The sequence below is a fragment of the Gavialis gangeticus genome, unplaced genomic scaffold (genome assembly GCF_001723915.1).
Source record: "Gavialis gangeticus isolate Ggan-Ray unplaced genomic scaffold, GavGan_comp1, whole genome shotgun sequence".
Lineage (NCBI taxonomy): Eukaryota > Metazoa > Chordata > Crocodylia > Gavialidae > Gavialis > Gavialis gangeticus.
The window spans coordinates 6882112-6902193 of record NW_017728995.1 but is presented as its reverse complement, the minus strand read 5'-3'; the positions used below and the strand labels follow the sequence as shown (position 1 = coordinate 6902193).

Genomic DNA, 20082 nt, shown 5'->3' with positions numbered 1-20082 from the left:
ATAGGTTGACTAGAGAGATTCTGCCAAGTCCCCTTTTCACTGTTCTGATGCCATACACAGGACTCGGAGTCCCAACATAGGCTGCCAAAACCTCTTGACTGATGCGACTAACTCTGTGCAATTCCTTCCTTAGAGTAGGGGGCAGAAGCAGGTATGGGTAGAGGTGCAGTGAGGTGGCTTCCTTGGCAGGCTTAATATTTCCTTTAAGGGTTTTTACAAGCTAGCACACCTATAAGTAACCCCACCCTGCTGTAAGCTGCATGTTAGTTATTTGCTCAAAGTCAAATTCAGATGATGCAATACCCCATTTTCTATTTTATAGTACCTCACATGAGCTTGATGAAATTGTACCAAGTAAAATTGTACCAAAACATGGCTTTTCAGCTAACCTAAAAACCTTGTCTACTAAGTGAGTTACCTGATTATCTTCCATAGTTACAAGGCACAAATTAAAACAGGACAAAAAGCAGCAGGCCAATGTGGCAGTTCTTATTTGAAAGCAAATCCAGAGAGACTTCAAGTACTTTAAAAATTTACAGAGTGGATCCATACTGCAGAGTGATAGGCAGATGTTTTCCATATGTTGCTCAAATGAAACTTAAGTGCCCTAAGACAGGCATGTACAGCCTGCTGTTATATATTTCTGTGAGAGACTGGTTTCAAATTAAAACATGCACGCACATCTCCAAATACCAAAAAATGTGAGAGACGATTTTGCATGCGTCTCTTTGATTGACTCTCTTTTTGGTCCCTCTGGACCCCTGGATGTGGCACCCTAACCATTTCTGTTCAAATTCTCCTCTGTGCTCATTAGATTCTCATAATAACTAAGTATTCTTTCCATATGTTGGCTGTTTCATTTAAGTGTCTTAATGTCAGCAAAGGCGAAAAGTAGTTATCATACATTCTCTTGTCTTTGTCAGATTTTAAATCACATTTATTCTGTGGTTTAGAGCTCAATTACATACCATCCAAATCTGAAATACCATTAGATAGCCTTCATTTACATAAACTTATTCTCCAGACTGAAAACAATAACTGATAGGAAATATTTTCTACTTCACCCATGTTGTTCCACTTAATGAAATTCCCGCTTGGATAGGAGGGTTTTGGTTTCTTGGTCCAATATACATTTTTTTTCATTTGTGAGTTTTATGTTTCCTTGTATATTCTAATGATTCTCAGAAAATTGGTGTTATCAAAATTCTGACTGTCTAGGGATGTATAAAAGGGTATTGGAATAAGAAAGGCAACAAGACAGACAGAGCCTTGACACACATTTTTCTGGATTACTCTGTTAACAGGAAACTCCATGCTGCTGCGTGTGTTGCCCTCTCTCTATGAAAAGCAACCACAGTCAATTAATAGCCATCTAAAGGAGCTGGTGGCACTGATGTCTCAGCTGGAGCAAGCAGAACAGCACCACCTTCTAAGAGTATTTCAGGTAGTGGCAAGGAGAAAACAACCTGAGGTAAAAAATAATACAGACAATTACAGCTGGGTGGAATGTGGTCACTTGCTCTTCAAAGAGTTTATGTTCCACAGTATATCCTGACCATGCCTGCAGGCAGTCCTTCTCAGTGCTGTAGAGTCCCATATAATGCAAGTGCCAGTACAGCTGGCTTTAACCCTGATCCCATGTGAAAACAGAAGAAGGTTTTGGAGATGCTCTCCATAAGGAAAAGGAAACCATAAAGAGAGAGTGACCATGATATTTCTGGGATAACACTGGACACTTGGAAAAACTGAAAAATGTCTTCAAACAACTACTTGCTTGATTTTTGTGAATGAATTTGCCTTAGCTTTGCCCATACTGCTTTCATGTTTAATGCCTACAGAGGTTCAGTAATAGAGGTTTAGTTACAAAAAAAAGGTTATGAAAAGCAAAAATCAGTGAGCTGGCAATTAAATATTGTGATCAAATGAGTACCTATGTGTGTTGCATATGTTTGTGCACTCAATACTTACTACTCAACAGGTAATAAAACACAGCCATGCTATTCAACCAGTTACTGCAGCACAGGTGCAATTCTGAATACTTGTGATCAATCCATATAACAACATTTTCAACAAAGTGTTAGTTGAAATAATGCAAGGAAATTATTTGTTTCCCATAGATAGCCTACAAGTTGAAAAGAACACTGAATTCATCTTTAAATTACCTATTGCATGTTATTTGTTCAGTTCTGCTATGGAATTGAGATTTCTATAGTGAATCCGTCAGATAGAAAAATGTTCATAATGCTGTCATTTTTACTATCCTAGTTCAAGGAATGTAACTAGTTTATACAAGTAGTTTTTCTGTATCAAGTACGTACTTTCACAAAACCTTTTGAGAAGAGCCAGATCTTCTTAAACATTAATAAATTCCCAACACTGAGTTTTATGAAAATTTAAGGGACTCAGCTAATGTGTACAGGGGCTTCCTTGGTATGTTGGATGGACTTCACTGGGATATCTCAAACCAGAACTGTTATCTGGACAGTAAAGGATCTAATATGGGAAACATTCCACTTTGACTCAGCTCAGTTTTGCTTAATATTTCCTGGCGTTTTTGCATAATCCTTTGCCAGTTTTGTTGCTTCTCATTGCATTTTCTTTTGTGAAGATAAGAAAGGATAAAAGGCTCAAGAAAAGTTTAAAGGAGATTTAAAGTGAACTGGTACCAGAATATGAGTGAGCAAGAACTTAGTTAAAGGTACAGAGATCATGTTTAGAAAATGATACACCCTCTATGCAGGCATGACTCTAATGGGGCTCAAAGCATCAGAACAGGGTACAAAGCTGCCTCCCTTATAGAAATTACATTTAATGATGTTAGCAGAGTGCAATGGTAGTTTAGTGCCACCCCACTATAGCCAAGGAAATGTTACCGTAATATATAGTTACAGAGAAAATGTAACTGTTTCTAAAAAAACCCAATACTTTTCAGTCACATGGGTTCTGTTTTGTCATTGCTTGCAACCTGTTGGCCAAAATGCCATTTTCATACAATTCCATACTGTAGCTGTCAAATTATGTTATCTTGTGTGTCTGTCATGTATTTGTGGTAAAATAGGATCTGGCATTGTGAAAACTAGCTATCTAAATCAAGGAATAGACATATATGCTTCTAGAAACTGATCCAAACCTGTTAGAGTCAGTGGAAAGACTTCATTGACTTTTACTGACAGGATCTCACCCTTATTAACCCAGCTCATATCCATGCAAGTATATATGCTTAACCATGATTCAAGCACCTATTTTGAACGCCTTCAAGAGACATTTGGATGTCTATCTTGCTGGGATCCTATGATCCCTGCTGACTTCCTGCCCCTGGGGCAGGGGGATGGACTCGATGATCTTCCAAGGTCCCTTCCAGCCCTAATGTCTATGAAAGTCTATGAGCTGATCACCTTCACCATGCTTTGTACCATGAGCTGATCACCTTCATCACCCGTCGTAATCATGAGCTGATCACCTTCACCTTCACTATCTTCCCTAAAGCTGGCAAGTCAGTCAGCAAAGCAGAAGTCCTCGACCTCAGGAAAACTGACTTTGAAAAGCTCAGGAGGCTTGTTGGCGAGGCCCTAAGGGACCATGATCCAAAGGGGAGGGGAGTTCAGGAAGGGTGGTTGCTCCTCAAGGGAGCGATCCTCGAAGCTCAAGCAATGTCTATCTCATCTCGAAGGAAAGGCAGCAAAAGGGCACAGCAGCCCCTTTGGCTCTTCAGGGAACTAGTGGACCACCTGTATCTAAAAAGAAAGACCTATAAAGGATGGAAGGCTGGATCCACCCCAAAGGAAGAGTACTCTGCACTGGTCTTGACCTGTAGGGAGCGAACCAGGAAAGGCAAGCCTGCGACTGAACTCCAACTGGCTACATGTATCAAGGACAATAAAAAGTCCTATTTTAGATATGTGGGCTGCTGGAGAAAAAGCAAGGGTGACATTGGACCCCTGCTAACCAATATGGGTCAACTGACAACCGATGCCTAGGAAAAAGCTAACCTACTTAACGGGTATTTTGCATCAGTTTTTCACCAGCTGCAGGGGACGGCCTTGCTCAATATGGTATGGGATGGTCAGGGCAAGGGAGAATTGTTACCCTTCATCAGTGTTGACCACATGAAGGTACACCTTGAGAGGCTGGGCACCTTCAAGTCAGCTGGCCCGGACAGCTTACACCCAGGGTACTTAAGGACCTGGCAAGCATCATAGCTCTGTCACTGGCACGGATCTTTGAGAACTTGTGGCTCTCAGGCAAAGTGCCCAATTGGAAGAAGGCCAATGTGGTGCCTATCTTCAAGAAAGGGAGGAAAGTAGATCCAGGGAACTACAGGCCCATCAGCCTGACCTCTATCTCAGGGAAGATCTTGGAAAAAATCATCAAAAAGACTATTCTTGACAAACTGGCTGAAGGCAACTTCCTGAGGGATAGCCAGCATGGGTTTATTGTGGGTAGGTCTTGCTTGACCAATCTCATCTCCTTCTATGACCAGGTGACATATCTCCTGGAAAAGGGAGAAGAGATTGATGTCATATATCTTGATTTTAAGAAAGCTTTCGATCTGGTATCCCACAATCATCTCATAGAAAAACTGGCCAACTGTGGCCTCAGCTACATCACAGTCTGCTGGGTGGGGAATTGACTGTGAGGTCAGACCTAGAGAGTGGTAGTTGACAGAAGTCAATCATTGTGGTGCACCGCGACCAGTGGGGTCTGCCAAGGCTTTGTTAGGCCTATTCTTTTCAACATCTTCATTAATGATGCGGACATTGGTATCAGAAGTGGACTGGCCAAGTTCATTGATGACACCGAACTTTGGGGTAAAGCGTCCACTCCTGAGGACAAGATGGTGATCCAGGCCGACTTTGACAGGCTCGGAAAATGGGTGGATGAAAACCTGATGGCCTTCAACAGTAAAAAATGCAAGGTACTCCACCTTGGGAAGGAAAACCTGCAGCATGCTTATAGACTCGGCAGTGCTACGCTTGCTAGCACCATGGCCGAAAGGGATTTGGGGGTCATGATTGACTACAAGATGAATATGAACCATCAGTGTGATGTTGCAGCTGGCAAAGTGAGCAAAACTCTGGCTTGCATCCATACATGCTTCTCTAGCAAATCCCAGGATGTCATCTTCCCGCTGTACTCGGCTTTGGTGAGGCCGCAGCTGGAGTACTGTATCCAATTTTGGGCTCCATAATTTAAAAAGGATGTGGAGAAGCTTGAGAGAGCCCAGAGGAGAGTCACACACATGATCACAGGGCAGGAAAACAGTCCTTATGATGAGAGGCTGAGAGCTACGGGACTCTTCAGCCTGGAAAAGCACAGGCTCAGGGGGACCTGGTGGCTGCCTATAAGTATATAAGAGGTGTACATCAGGATCTGGGGGAATGCCTGTTCACCAGAGCGCCCATGGGATGACAAGGTCAAATGGTCACAAATTCCTCCAAGGCTGGACATAAGGAAGAACTTCTTTACTGTCCAAGCTGCCAAGACCTGGAACAGACTGCTGCCAGAGGTGGTACAAGCACCTACTCTGGACTCCTTTAAGAGTCAATTGGACATTTATCTGTCTGGGATCCTATGACTCCAGCTGATTTCCTGCCCCTGAGGCAGGGGGCTGGACTTGATGATCTTTTGAGGTCCCTTCCAGCCTTAATGTCTATGAAATCTATGAAATGACCAGCTTTAAACCACTTAAGTGCTTTGACACTGTGTCACACTTTATACAAAATGCTTAGTAGCAATGTTTGCTATTACTCACAATTTACAGTCCCATGTTTGCAGTACCATTCTTCCTCACCATTATCAATAACTCACATGGAATGATAACACAGTCCCTTGCAGCATCTCTCACATATGATATGCACACATACATATATTACAGTACTAACCCTATAAAATTCATACACATAGGCCAACAGTCACATTGAATCACATGTATATTGATACATCATAGTTACTCAGTAGCCTGCACATCATATTAATGGAATGGTTAATAGGTAATGGAAAATACTGTTTACAAGTGATCTACAATTTTGGGGAGCAGATTCTTCTCTGTACTATTGTAGCTACGTGAAATGACAGTGGTATGCATCATTTCAGACCACTCAAGGACCTTGCCCTTTCAGCCATTAGTCTTCTGTTTTTATTTAGCCTCTTGGCTTAAGCAGGAATCTCTGCTAATCTTTAATTTATTAAATTATTGGGGAAATTAATTCATAAATTGTTTCAATCAATACAATTTAGCAATAAACCAGAGCAATCTAAAGGGAAAAACAGCTGACTATGGTCTTATATAGGAATGTCCGTATTTTTGGAAAGTTGCATTTATGCATGTATAACCTAAGGCCATGGACTACCCTTGTTCCTTGTGAACTTGCATTGACCTCAGCACCAGATCTATGCAAAGATCATCTAGGTTGAAAAAAAATCTTCATTTTTACTGGAATAGATTTGTTTATCTTAAAATTAATAAGCAATTATTTCTTTTTGTCACTGTAACATATAATAGCTGTCTTGACTTTCTTGCAAATGTATTTTTGATTAATTTTGCCTTTTTTGTCTTGTTTTGTTTTGCTTTTGATATAGGTGTTAAAAGAGTGCATTCCATTTCTAATTAGCCACTTAAGAGACCCTCATCATAATGACATTATCCTAAATATACTTATAGAAATATCAGGCTATGAACCAGTAGCCTTGGCCAGTTCTCTTCCAGTGCTGAAAGAGATTGGTGAGAGTTTTCCAAGTCTGATTGGACAGATGGCAAAGATCTTTGGAGCTGTTGGGCATCTTGATGAGGTATTTGTAAAAAAAATATGTCTTTTTAACTGTAATTATTCTTTTTTGTCTGGGGCCACTGAAAAGTAATAAATGATGGGCCATTTCAATATGGCCTGCACCTGTAACTAAGCCTCCCAACGCCATAATGCTCATAACATTGTTCCTACGTATAGAAAGGGCAATTTGTTACAAGTACAGCATTGGGGTAGATAGGCAAGCCAATAGCAAAAGAAAACAGGCATTGTGTCTTAATTGGACACAGCAAAAAATGTTATACAGTACAAACGCTCTAAAAAAGTGGGGAATAAATTAGTGGGGAAGGGAGCAACATCCCACATGAGACTAATGAGCAGGGTAAAGAACAAACATGTTTTAAAAAGTGAAACTATACTTCAAACACAGCAGATTTCCTTTTTTGTTTGTGGTTTTTTGAATTGTCCTGTTGTTTTTAAAGCTTGTATGTGACAACACAGAGAGACTCTCTCTTAAATAGCATAGCCATGTGAAGCTTTGAAACCTAGCAATTTGGGTGAAAGTAGAGCATTTTGCAAAAATATTGTATACTCTTTGCATAATATTACATTTGAAAAGGAAACAGTCCCTAATGTTGTCTTAATAAGGCAGTGAAATACGAACTTACTTGAATAACATAATCCAAATGTCTGACTTTGTACCTATAGTTGGCTGGATGTTTTATATACATGTTATTATACTGAAATGTTTTACTGTAGATGATGGGCCAAAGTTTGCCCCCGGAAACACCAGTGTAAATTTGGAATAACTACATGGATTTTATGGACTTATTCTACATTTACCCTGGTTTAATGAGAATCAGAGTTGGACCTGAAGTATTTACTACATATAATAATAATGAGGGAATACATTCTGGAAACCTCACCTTTGCTGATTACCATTGTAATCTGACAGCTATATAATAGGGAGATCCCAGAAACGTTTGGATGAGACAAATGTAAGTAGGTGGAGGTGAACTGTACTGTGCACTTTCAGATGTATAGGGCTTGCTTGAAATTTATCATTAGTACTGATCAGGACATTTTTGATGGAACTTTTTTCTGTATAAAAATACCAAATTCAGTTAATTGACAATAAGCATTCGGAGGAAGCATTGTTTTTAACAGATTTCTCAAGTTTTGAAAATCAAAGCTTTGAAACTGACAAAATGTTTTGGCATTTAAAAAAAAATTCTGTTTTTCAGTTTGCAATGGATTTTTGTTTCAAGGTTTAAATTAAGTTTCAGTGAAAAAAATCAAAATGAAATATTTCAAAATGATCAAATCATAAAAGTTTGCTTGATCTAAACCATTTTCCAGACTTTTAGTTTTCAAAAAGTTTCAAGATTTAGATACTTTGCACTGGTTTGGGATAGGAGCACTTTTTATATTACTAAATTTTTAGCTGAACAGAAAAAACATTTCCCACCTACTTCCTATATACGGTAAGAACTTGTGATATAGAATGAGAGTCAGTGGCTGTCATGAAATGTCATCAGCTGTAATGTGTATCCTTTCCTTTTTCAAGTACAAATAAAATGCCTAGAGTTTTCAGATTCAACATGAATAATTATTGACTTTTTAATGATGTGACTACTGTAACGTAGCAGTTAAATGGCAGTACCTCTCTTCCTAAAGTCCATGTAAATCAGCATAATTCATTTTTTATATTGTTCCATTCTAGTGGATAGTTTTGTAGCTTGATGGAAAAGGATACATGCTCACAATAAACCTACTAATGGGATTGCATGGCTTACTAAATGACCTATGTCATGCTCCTATTTTGCACTACTGGCTACCATTTGGCTTTACTCCCAATATTCCTTGCTTTCATTCTCTATAGAGTTAGCCACTTGTGACCTAATTACCTTGTGTTTAACTAATCCATGTGCCACAACACCAGGCACAAATATGCTGTATAAACCACTCCCATACACCTTCTCTTGTGAGGTTGTAGAGTCTTGCGACTAGGGCTTTGTCTTCCTCTCCAAAATCACAAGGGTCTATTTAACTGTCCCATGTCTTCTTTGTGACTCAATTCATTGAGGGCAACATTCCAAACACAAAACTGCTGTATTTTGTTTTCTGTTATTGATATATTATGTTTTTAATGTCTTAAATCACTAAATTGATAGGTCTTTTGTCAAAGAGAGTACTATAGTATCTTCAGTCAACTTATAATATTTGTGTTGTAATCTATCTTTAGATTTATGATGAAGTGATTATCACTTACTACACAGGCCCTTCTTACCTTGTTGATACTGCAAGTACTAAGAAATATGACCCTAGTTGAGATTAACACTGGGAACTTGAGAAGAGCTGAAAACCTTAGATGTTCTCAGGACAGTGTGCCAATTATTTAGAATTTATGATACAACATATTTTTAAGAATGCTTTATTTTCATTCCTGTGGATATGGTTTGCATGTTCCTTATAATTATGAATAGACATTCTCTTTCAATGTCAAATCAGTTACATGTAAGATAAAACAAAAATGTTGTGCAGAATTCAAGTGGCTTATGGTTATTCAGATTTTTAGGTCTGAAGGAGAACTAGATTATCGGTGGAAAATGAATGGAATGTAGCTAGTGTAAACATTTTTGAACACGAGTGTTACAGTGACTAGCATAGTTTATTTCAGTAAGGCTGTAGCCAACAGTCTCATCTTCTTTCAACTCAGTGCTTAGCAAGCAAAACTCCCACTGAAGTCAACTGGAGTTTGCATCTGATGAAGTGAACTTGGGTTCATAAAAGCTTGTGCTCTCCATATCTATCTATCTATCTATTTATCTATCTATCTATCTCTTATTTAGTTAGTCTATAATGATGTATATCTGCCCTGCCTTCTGAGTAAAGATAACAAGAACTGGCCTTGTATAGATATGTGTTTGTAGGAACAGGAATTTTGGAAAGTTTAAATGTTTTAAAAAATATTTGTTGAAGCTCATTTTCATAAACAGTAGTGGCCTTAGGGGAGGGAAAACTGAGTGACTGTCTGGTGTCCCACACTTTATAGAACTAAAAATTAATAACACTGAATATTTGTGTTATTGATATTGTATTAAGATACTTTCATTGCAGTTTCATGGATAGGGCAAAGTGAAATTGAAATTAAAAAATGTCTGACTTGCTTATGGGTCATCAAAATTAAGCCTCAGAGAGTCCCCAAATGACACTCTTGCCCAGGACCCCAACAACTTAATAATTTGTTTTCCTCTTGAGAAAACAGCATTGCATATCCTGAAAAACGCAACTCAAAACTGAGACTTTTTAAAAAAAGATTATTGTTTATTTTATCTTGGGCATAGGCCCAGTCCTGAAGTCCTCTCAGAAGCTTTGTATGTAGGCAGACTGCAGAGTTTAAATTATAAAAATTGTAGAATGTGTTAACAGGAGCCCATATTTTTAAAAAATCTCACTGATTGTGTAGATTTTCTGAGGTTAAAAGTATGGAAATTCACTAAAGCACATCCACTATCAAGACTTGGTAGTCAGTATGCTGTGTGGAGTTAAATATGGTGTGTAAATGCAGATGACTTGCAAATAGGGTCAGGCGGAAATAGATTGCGCAAACGGAACTTTTCATATTGTATCTTACATATACAAATGCATTTGCACTTCCTAACATGGTTGCTGCTCCCAACAGGTTCTTTAGGAATTCCCTTGTCTAAATATGAGATTTAGGTGTATTATTTACCCACTAGATATCACTGCACATAACATATTTCCTGTAAGCTGGTGTCCTCTATATTCTTGCACAGGGATTTTACCATAATCTTACCTTACTGAATTAGGCCTTTGCATCTTTCTAAATTTGTTTGCTCCAAAAGAATTCATTAGTGAATGGATCAGGAGAAGTTGAAGAAAACGTGTTATACTGTCCTGAAACAACTATGCAAACTAAATTCTTCCCGCCCTACCCATGTGCTTAACTTACACCTGAGAAGTAACATTTCATTGTTGTTGTTTGCTTAGCCCAATTGATATTCAGGGTCTTGAGCAGAGATAGTGCCTTCCAGAGATTCTCCAAGAGAAAATCCTAATGCCTAACTTACTTCATCCCCCCACCTCCTCCTGTAAATTTCTTTGATATCATGCATGAGACTTTGTTCTACAAACTATTGTGAGCCATCAAAATTCTCAAGAAATAAATCTATTTGACAAGGAAGGAGTTACTGGTAGAACTAGATGAAATAGTGTAAACTTACTGAGAAATTATCAACCATTGAGGTGAAACCACCGTTCAGTTTGCTCAGTCCAGCAGACTGTCTTACACAGTACATCACCTACAATGCTTGTACCTCAGGAAAGTCATAAAAAATAGTAGACTATGTTGTGCCAGGTGATCAGCATTGCAAAGGATAAATTGATGCCTCTCTCTCATATACTTAATTTCCCCATCTACATATCGTTAATGTGCCAGAGCTACACAACTGCAACCTACCTACACAACCTACCTATCTACTTACCATAAATGGATGTGATCAGAACATATGTCAGAGTAGTTTATGGGAAGATAATTCTCCATGCAACTGTTCTGGAGGATATGGTATTGTCATTCTAATCTACTTAGATGGGATAATTGCTTTAAAGTGACAGATTTCATAGGGCCCAGCAGGATGGAGGAGGTGGGCAAAATTGAGTGGCGTCTGGATTCTGGGGAAGCGGGTGACATCAGAGGAGGAGGTGAATTTTTTCCTCTACAGTCTAGATGCTTGTTGGAAACACGAGACATATAGGGGTTGTTAAGTAAGTGCAAAGCTGCAGGGGTCTCAGAAGCATAGACTCCTAAGTATTACCCGTTCCTAGTATCAATATCACATAACTGTTAAGTTACACAGCATTATATATCTAACTGTTCTTGAAAATCCACTGCTGGCTGTTTTAGGACATGTCTATGAGAGAGCATCAACTGTAGCATTTCTATTTTAAGGCTGGTAGTGTAAGAGTGAAGTTGTAGCTAAGATGGTCCCAAAATGATGCAAAAGGCAAGGATTTCTTAGGGTAATATCTTTCATTGGACCAACTGTATAGCTGATGGAAATAGCACAAATAGAAATCATGTTTGCTCAAACTGGGGCTTCACATTAGATCCAAATCAGATTAATTTTGTGAGAATAAAAACAGACCTCTGTTTTAGCTCAGCAAGTTTTCCTGACATTGATGTAAAAAATGTAGCAGGACAAACTGTCAGCTAAGCTGTGCCTTGCTGCTGCCTTTCAGTCTGGTTATGCAACCCTGCAAAAATTACCTTCCATAACAATTGCTATTGACCAGACCTCTGCAGCAACACACATTTCTGTGAACAATGCTTAACTACTAACATCAAAGGCTTTACAAACTATAGCTCATTAATTCAAACACTGGCAGAGCTGCAATTAGATTTAAGTGAAGTTTTTAGTACATTAAATCAACTTTCTACCATTCAAATGTGTTGCTGTAATTATTTTCTTCTGTGTTCTATAACAGAGGCCAAAGCAGACTGTTAAATGGAAGGAAAGAGACCCATATGGTTACAGCACACCTGTTTCTGTAGCCAACAACATGTATAAGGGAACCACAGGGCTAGAGTCATGTCTGACCACCTTTGGCAGCCCAACCTGACTGACCAAGTCCCCATTTATAGATGGCTCAAGTGGCAGCAGCCTTTGGCATAAGCCCAGAGTAAAGCTTGAATTCACACTTCCAAAACCTAGAGTAGTAGCCCTTAATTGTTCTGCCAATATGCTTCTGACTTGTAAGTGACATTTAATTAAGATTTTGTCACGTTATTTAATTTATATAAATTTCTACTATAAGGAGGCATCAGACTACACAGTCTTACACAGTGTCTGAAGCAGTGGAGTATAATAAGAAACGGTTTGCTCAGTATTTTGTCTACATCCTTCATAAAGTTTGTTGTTCTATGTAGAAACATGTAGCTACCAAATTCTACCCAGTCTGAGCCTGGGTCATATACCTGTGGTGAATACAATGGTATTTCCTCCTAATTCATCTTCTGCAAGCATCGAGTAACTGACATTATATCCTGTCTTGTTTTCCTAACTAGCCGCAACATGCTGACTTAGCAGTGTTCAGTTACAGTCTGATTGCACAGCCATGAACGCAGCCTATTTGAAAAGATGACATATATTTGATTTGTTTGTACCAGGTCTTGTTTCAGTGACATCCGGGAGACCTTTCACTGGATATTAAAAAACATTTATAGAAGCAACAGGAAAAGAAAGTCAAAGGTGAACCTTCCAATATGAACCAAACAGCTCCTCTCCCCTTCATGTTTTGCTTTTTTTAAAAAAAGACCTGAGTAATGGAAGTTCTGTGTCTCTCCAGATGGCCAAATGATTCAGAACACATAGCTATGAAGAGGAATGTGCTTTGTTCCAGACTCTGCCCCCTGATTAATTACTGATTTTTTTCTGAGCTACATCATCTGATTGGTCTTGGAGACACTGATGTACTTCTGATTATACTAGTCTTGCCTGATGATGCCCTCTATTGTCTTTCAGTATCAGCCTTCTGTTCATATTTATAACTTCCTGGATTATATACCTTTAATTTTTTTTGGCCTGAAATTCTGCATACATCGGGTAAGACTCTTATATCTCTCCTGGCTCCATTATGCCATAGTCTAAAGTGCCATGAAGAGGCCTTCACCAACCTGTCTTTGGCTGAGGAAGAATTTGTTGGTGTAGAACAGGACTGCCCAGCATTGGCACAGCCAGAAGCCACATGCAATGGTGGTGTGAAGCCCCTAGGTCATGCACCACATGAGACATGTGCTATGGGGGACAGGCTGTAACAGGACATGCCACAAAGGCAGCTATGACACCCCCTTAGTTCTGCCCTGCTCATACTCCAGCCTCTCAGGGTCTCACTCTGCCCCCATGTCTTCCACACTTCGATGGTATATATAATGAGGGGAGGCTGGTGAGCTCTGGGTGCTCTTTCTAGTTCTCTGTTCCTCCTTAGGCCTGACTTGGTCCACTTGACTTGGGGCTCTGACCCCATCTCACACAGTCTATCAGCCTGGGGCTCTGACACTGCTGCACCCCATCTCTCCCTAGGCCTGGGGCTCTGACTCCATTGTACATAATCTCTTTTTATGGCTTGGACCCCTCTAGCTCTAACTGTCTTCAGTACTAAATTTGTGGCCTATATACTCCTCTGCAGCCACGCCTGTGCCTCTCAGGTATTACTCTGTCAATGTTTTTCCTTCCTGTAGTGGCCTCAGCCCGTTTGGATTTAGCCCGTCAATATTCTGGCTGCAGGCTTCCAGCTCTGTCCCACTTGTTTAAGCTGTGCTTTCTTGACCTCCGCCCCTCACTGTTGATTATACTAGGCCCGTGGCTCTTGGCCCTTTCTGCCCCAGCCTGCCCATGTCTCATTCCCTGGGCCGTTGGCCCTATCTTATATTTTGTCCTAGCTCCCTGGTGCCCCTGGCCTAGGCAAAGCTGCTCCCTGTCAGTTCCAGCCCCCTGGAGTACCTGACTAAAGACAAAGCTACTGTAGGTCCAGCCCAGCCCCCATAACCCCCCAAGTGTCCCTGACCCAGAGCAAATATGCTCTCCACCCTCTCAACAATTTGGCTTTAGCCTCCATGTAACTATCTGGGTGTCAGACCCTGGAAGAGCAATATTTAGGTGTTAGCTTCTCAAAGGGCAGGGTGCTTTCCAGGCAGCCCCACCTGTAGCCTTCGTACCACCCTTCCAGCCACACCTGGTCCTCTAGTTCATCTGTACTAGCTGCAATGCCCTCCTAAACCCCCTCCATGGTCTCCCAGGGTCCCATCCACTCCTACCCTGTAGCTGCTGGGTCTTGCAGCTTCCCTGGGTACCGGTGCTGCCTGGGTTCTCTTCTGTTGCCACCCAGGCCAGCAGGAGATGGGGCAAGACTGAGCTCCAGGCTTTTAATATGCTGAGTCACATGGCTGGTGTTAGTGGTGTGCGGCTTCCATGTCCCCCCATAATGTGGCAGTGGGAGAAGTGGCTGCACAGGCCCACAGGGTACTAGCTGGGCAGCCCTGATGTAGATGAAGGAGCAAGCTACAGGCTGTTTTTTGGTGCTCCCTCTCTGAGGCTCCAAGTGCTTGGTATGTCAAAGTTGGGAAGAGTACACCTGAAGTGGGGCTGGGAGCAAGTGGGAGTGAAGCTGCTTTATGTAACCCTGGGAGGCTCGGTAGCCCCTGGAGGCTGCTGAAGTTTATGCATACCCTCAGGCCTGTCTACATTATGCTTAGGAAAAAGTGCTTAAGGGATACTTTAATGGCCATGTAATAAATTCTGTTTTGGTGGGTCTGAGGCCCTCTCTGGACTTAGGCATGTTTGTGGCAAGTAGTTCATTTTGTCCAGAGACAAACCATTTCTGTCTCCCATAATAACAAGACAATCCTCAGATCATGCTCCAGTTTCCTTCCCAAGGCTTTCTTTTTTTTCCCCAAAGTATTGCATAAGATAACTCTGTTTGGAGAGAGAAGAGAGACACCCTGTAGTGAGCAAAGAGAGAGGCAATGGCCCCTAAAGCCTCCAGTGGTTCATATGTAGATTAAAACCTCTTTGAATCCTCCAGAAGTTCCACTAATGTACAACCTTTGGTCATTATTTACTATGGTGCAGCCAATCAATGAAAGGGAACATAAGCAGAAACACAGCTGACATCATAAAAGCTGAATACATGTGAAGTATTTCAAAAACAGATAATTGGTGTACCCATGCCATTTAATGAAAATAACAACCTCATCCAAGCATAGCTATTTAGTCATAAGTATTGCAGCAAGTCACCAGAGTAAACTGCCTAATTTACTTTGATGCTGATCTCAAGTAGAGATATATAAACAATAAAATGATTCCTAGCAATGGATATGCACTGATGACCCTTTATCTTAAAAGTGATGTAAAAACCAAATCTCAAGAGCCTTTCCAAAATGTTTCACTTCTGATTCTTTTTTTTCCCCCCTTTATGTAATGGCTAGGAATAGAGCTTTGTTACAGGTACACCTTTAGCGTGGACCAGGTAGATGTAGAGCTGTGTCAAAAGTAGAAACCTCATACAAACAAAGTAGGTGAGAAATGGCAAAGGTACTTCTGACATTTTGTTGTTTTGCAGGAAATTAAGACAGCCTTTTAAGGATATTATTCATTTTAATGGTACTGAGTCAAATCCTAAAGTATTTATGCCTACCTGATTTCATTGGGAAGTTTACTTGAATAAGGATTTGGCAAGGATTCAGGTTTTCCATAGGGTATACTCACAACTGGCAGTACGCGCATAGGGGCCCAAGAGAGAAAATAAGACATGAAAATAAGGCCTCACCCTTACACTGAATGAATTACATTAAATGCCTTCTAGGGTCACCCTATTCTCATACTGCTTAAATGGATTCCTAGGCAGATGAGATTATTGGCTAGAAATGTCTAGGGCGTCCACTTATTTAGAGGGGATTCTCATTTCTACATGAAACCTACAGTGTCATGACATCAGTGGGGTTTTTATACATGAATCTGAAAGCAGAATTTGGCCCTTAGCTCTCAACTTTTGTAAAGAAAAACTCTTCCATTTCAGGGGGTAAAGGTCAGTTGGAGATTTCTTGAAATCCTACAAGGATTGAGTGTTTTGAGCCAATTCTGTTCTCAGCTTCTCCAAGTAAACTCTGGATTAACTCCTGATTTGTTTTTAGTTTCCTGATCCTTCTTGATACAATAAAGAAAAATGTTTTTAATATTGTTTTCTTTATTTCAAATTGTCACAGCTCAAGAGATGATATAATACCATCAATAGCAAAAAATGCTTATGCTAAAGTATACCAATCCACAGAATAATTGAGTTTAAAATAACAAAGGTCATTTACATCTAAATACATATCTTTGAGAGGTTTTTGGTCTAAATCATGGCAGAAATAATGACTGCTTTCATGCTGAGTTATTTTGCTTTGTATAATAATTGCATATATTACTGCCTAGAGTTTATTGTTGTTCTACCTCACTCTAGGCGAGTAGCAGCATTTCAGCATTGCTGGAGTCATTCCAGCTGGATCAAAGTGGCATGAAAATGGTGGAAACTTCTGTTCCAGTTATGTCTGCTACGCACATTGTTTGGGAAACAAAAATATGTTTCAAATGCTAATTGAGCTCATGTTTATCTCCTGAAGGAAGATTTTCCAAACAAAATATTGAGTATATACCAAAAAGTTAAAAGCTTTCAACAGTAGAAGAAAAAAATACTGAGTCAGACCTTTCCATTCCAATGCATAGATTCATCAATAGTTATCTTTTAATATAAGTGTGAAGGGAAGAAACTCATCCCTCATTTATCTTAGTCACCATGCTTTATATTAAATAATTCTCCACTGGAAATGAACCCACTAAATTTCTTTTATAAATGTTTTTAATATAATATTTAGATAATGATTTTGCTGACATCTCTCCAGCATTTTCATATCCCAGATGTACTTGAAATTAAACTTTCAGAGATGCATAGTTCCAAGAAGAATGGAGGTAAAAAATATTGGTTTCCTGTATTACACTTGGAACATATATGACAAATAAATTGATGTTTTCCCCCCTCTTTTCTGCCAGCTTTTGGGAACCAAGAAGAACAGTTTTTGATATTGCTAGAATGTTTTTTATTGCATTTTACTCCAGATCCTTCAGGCCAAAGTTTCCCCTGCTTTTGTAACATTTTACAAAATGCGTACTGAGTAGGCTTCATTGATTTCAAGGAGTCCTGCCCTTGGAATAATCCTAACCAAACAAGGAAATCTTGGTGCATTACTTCAGGGTCAACATGTGTACTTATTGCTATTATACTTACTTGAAGTTAATTGTGGTTGCCAAAAGAAGATCCAAGAATGTCTTTGGAATAAAATAATGGCATCTTTGTTAACATACAATATGGAGCATGATGCTTCTCTCACTGAACTGAATGGGAGACCTCAGACTGACTACAGGGTTAGATCAATGAGGTTAAGCTTTTGTCTTCATTACAGCTTTAGCTCTAAATACAAGTTGATTGTGTTGCCATAAACCAACTCCCATTTGTAAGAACCTTTGCTCTCTGCGTGTCTATTTGGGGCTTGATTTTCATCTATACAGAAACTCCCTTACATTAGTGTAAGGGGAACTTAATGTGGATGTAAATGTAGGCTGTTTGAGGCTCAGTTACCTTAACAGAGCAATGTGAATGAGAATCTGGTCAGAAACAGATCTTGCAAAAGCCCATGATGGCAGGGGAAGATGAAGCATAGAAAGTCTGACTTATCCAAAGACCCAGAGCAGATCAGAGGCAGAAACAAAAGTAGAAGCCAGGTCAGCTGATTCCCCTTCAAGTAACTTTTCCAGGGGAAGGTAGTTAGCCATGTTAGTCTGAAGTCAGGCAGAAGACAGGGTAGACTTGCACCTTGTAGACTAACTAAATCACAGATGCATAAGCTTTCGTAAGCAGCAGGTCATGGAGCCATCCAGAAGATAATACTGTCCAGAGTGTCCTTAGAATCTTTCTCTATGTGATTAAATGGTGAGTCAGGTGTACTATTAGGCTAGCATAGACAAATACAGAAAAAATTAATTGTAAATGAACTGAACAAAAAAATAATTTCACTAGTTGATACAGTTGTCCCTTTCTAAATAATCTAGGACCCTTGTTGCACACTAACTTTGTGCTCTTTTAAAAAACATGCACATAATAATCAGCCTTAGTTTTAAACAAGTATGAAATGCATTTGTTTTAAAAATGATTTATCTCTTTATTATGGACAGGAAAGAGCCAGGATCTGTCTGGTATGTTTGGTAAATCAGCTAGCCAACATGGAGCATTCATTTCACCATATCCTTCTGCTGGAAATTAAGAGTATCACCGACAGCTTCTCAAATATCCTAAGCACCCAGAGCAGAGATATCTATCGTATGAGCAACAGTTTCACTGCCATAGCCAAGCTTCTCATCCGACAGCTAGAAAATGACAACAGATCAGGAACCAGGTAAAAACAGTTTCTGTACTGATCTCACATCAGTTCACTTAATACATTTGTGACAGGAACTATACAGTTTTATTAGATGCACTAAGGTTGTAATGAATGTAATGAATACAGCAAAATGTAAGATGCAGCATACAATTATTCTAGAGTGCCAATTGTTAACTGACGTTGAGTCAATTATATGTAAGAATACCATTCTAGAAGGTATCCTTTAACTCAATGAGAGCTCAGTGAAGGAAGCAGTTGTTGACATTCAACAGCCTGTGTTATGCAGAAAGTCAGACTCCATGCTTGCCTCTGACTTTAAAATCTATGGAACTATAAATTAGAGGTGGTAGCTGAATGAGTAGATGGTATACCCTCCAAAATATACTTATATGGTGTGCAAGTGGAGGACTGGCACTATTCAAAAGGACTGGAAAAAAGTTTAAAAGTTAAAAGACGAAAAAGTAAATTGCAGAATATGGGCTGTCAAGGCCTGTTAGATGTGAAATAATTTCCCTAGGGAACTATGAGATACCCAGTCATTTCAATCTGTTAATACTAGTTTATTTCAGATGTTAAATAATATGAACAATCTGGCTTTGGCAAAGGACCAGAGTTAGTAGGACTTTCCTATTCTGTCTCCTATTGTCCCCTAATGTCACATGAAGAATTAGGCAACTATCCAAAGGTGGTAAGGAACATAAGAAAGGATAGAGGCAGGTCAGTGGGCCAGAAAAGTTAAAGGTCAGTTGGACATTTCTTGAAATTCTACAAGGACTGAGTGTTTTGAGCCAGTTCTGTTCTCAGCTTCGCCAAGTTAAGTCTGGATGCATAAGTCCAATGCAGCATCAGAGAAGAGAGCCATCAGGAAGTACTGCGAGGAATCTTGAAGATAAGGGTGAAGATGTTCAAAGCTGTGAACCCCAAAATAGATTTATAGCTCCTAGCTGCCAAAGTGCTGAGAACCCTGAAGCTCCCAGTGAAACTTCTGGCTCTGACGGATGCTCAGAACCATTAAAAATTAGGTCACTTGTGCTGAAATATGGATTTAGGAATTTAACCAGCGTCCATTACTGAAAATCTTGGTATTATCTCTAAGGACTGAGGGACAAAGCATAATACATCATGGAAATGTGTCAAACTCACAGGAGTGACAGCTTGGTGGCATTCTATGGTTATCTGAAAAGGAGAAAGTAACAAAAATCCCCTGTCTTTGGAGGCAGTAACAAAAGCTTATCCTGTCCATAGATTTTTATGTTACTCACTCCCTGGGGGCACGTCTGTGTTTGAAATTGTTTCCCTATCTCATCTTGCATGTCAAGCAGCATACTTATTTTCAAATATTTC

The 20082-nt window shown here is 39.7% G+C and overlaps 1 protein-coding gene across 8 annotated transcripts in view; it reads left to right on the top strand.

Annotated features, from left to right (window-relative positions):
• VEPH1 (ventricular zone expressed PH domain containing 1) overlaps nucleotides 1-20082 on the top strand; it is a 248560-nt gene that overhangs the window by 67422 nt on the left and 161056 nt on the right. For 6 of the 8 annotated variants that reach the window (XM_019503200.1, XM_019503194.1, XM_019503193.1 and 3 more), the window contains exons 5-7: nucleotides 1305-1471; nucleotides 6580-6789; nucleotides 18533-18753. In XM_019503200.1, the coding sequence (XP_019358745.1) occupies nucleotides 1305-1471; nucleotides 6580-6789; nucleotides 18533-18753 (598 nt within the window). Of the gene's footprint in view, nucleotides 1-1304; nucleotides 1472-6579; nucleotides 6790-8988; nucleotides 9290-18532; nucleotides 18754-20082 lie in introns of those variants that run through there. The other 2 variants (XM_019503198.1, XM_019503199.1) reach the window with 2 other exon arrangements.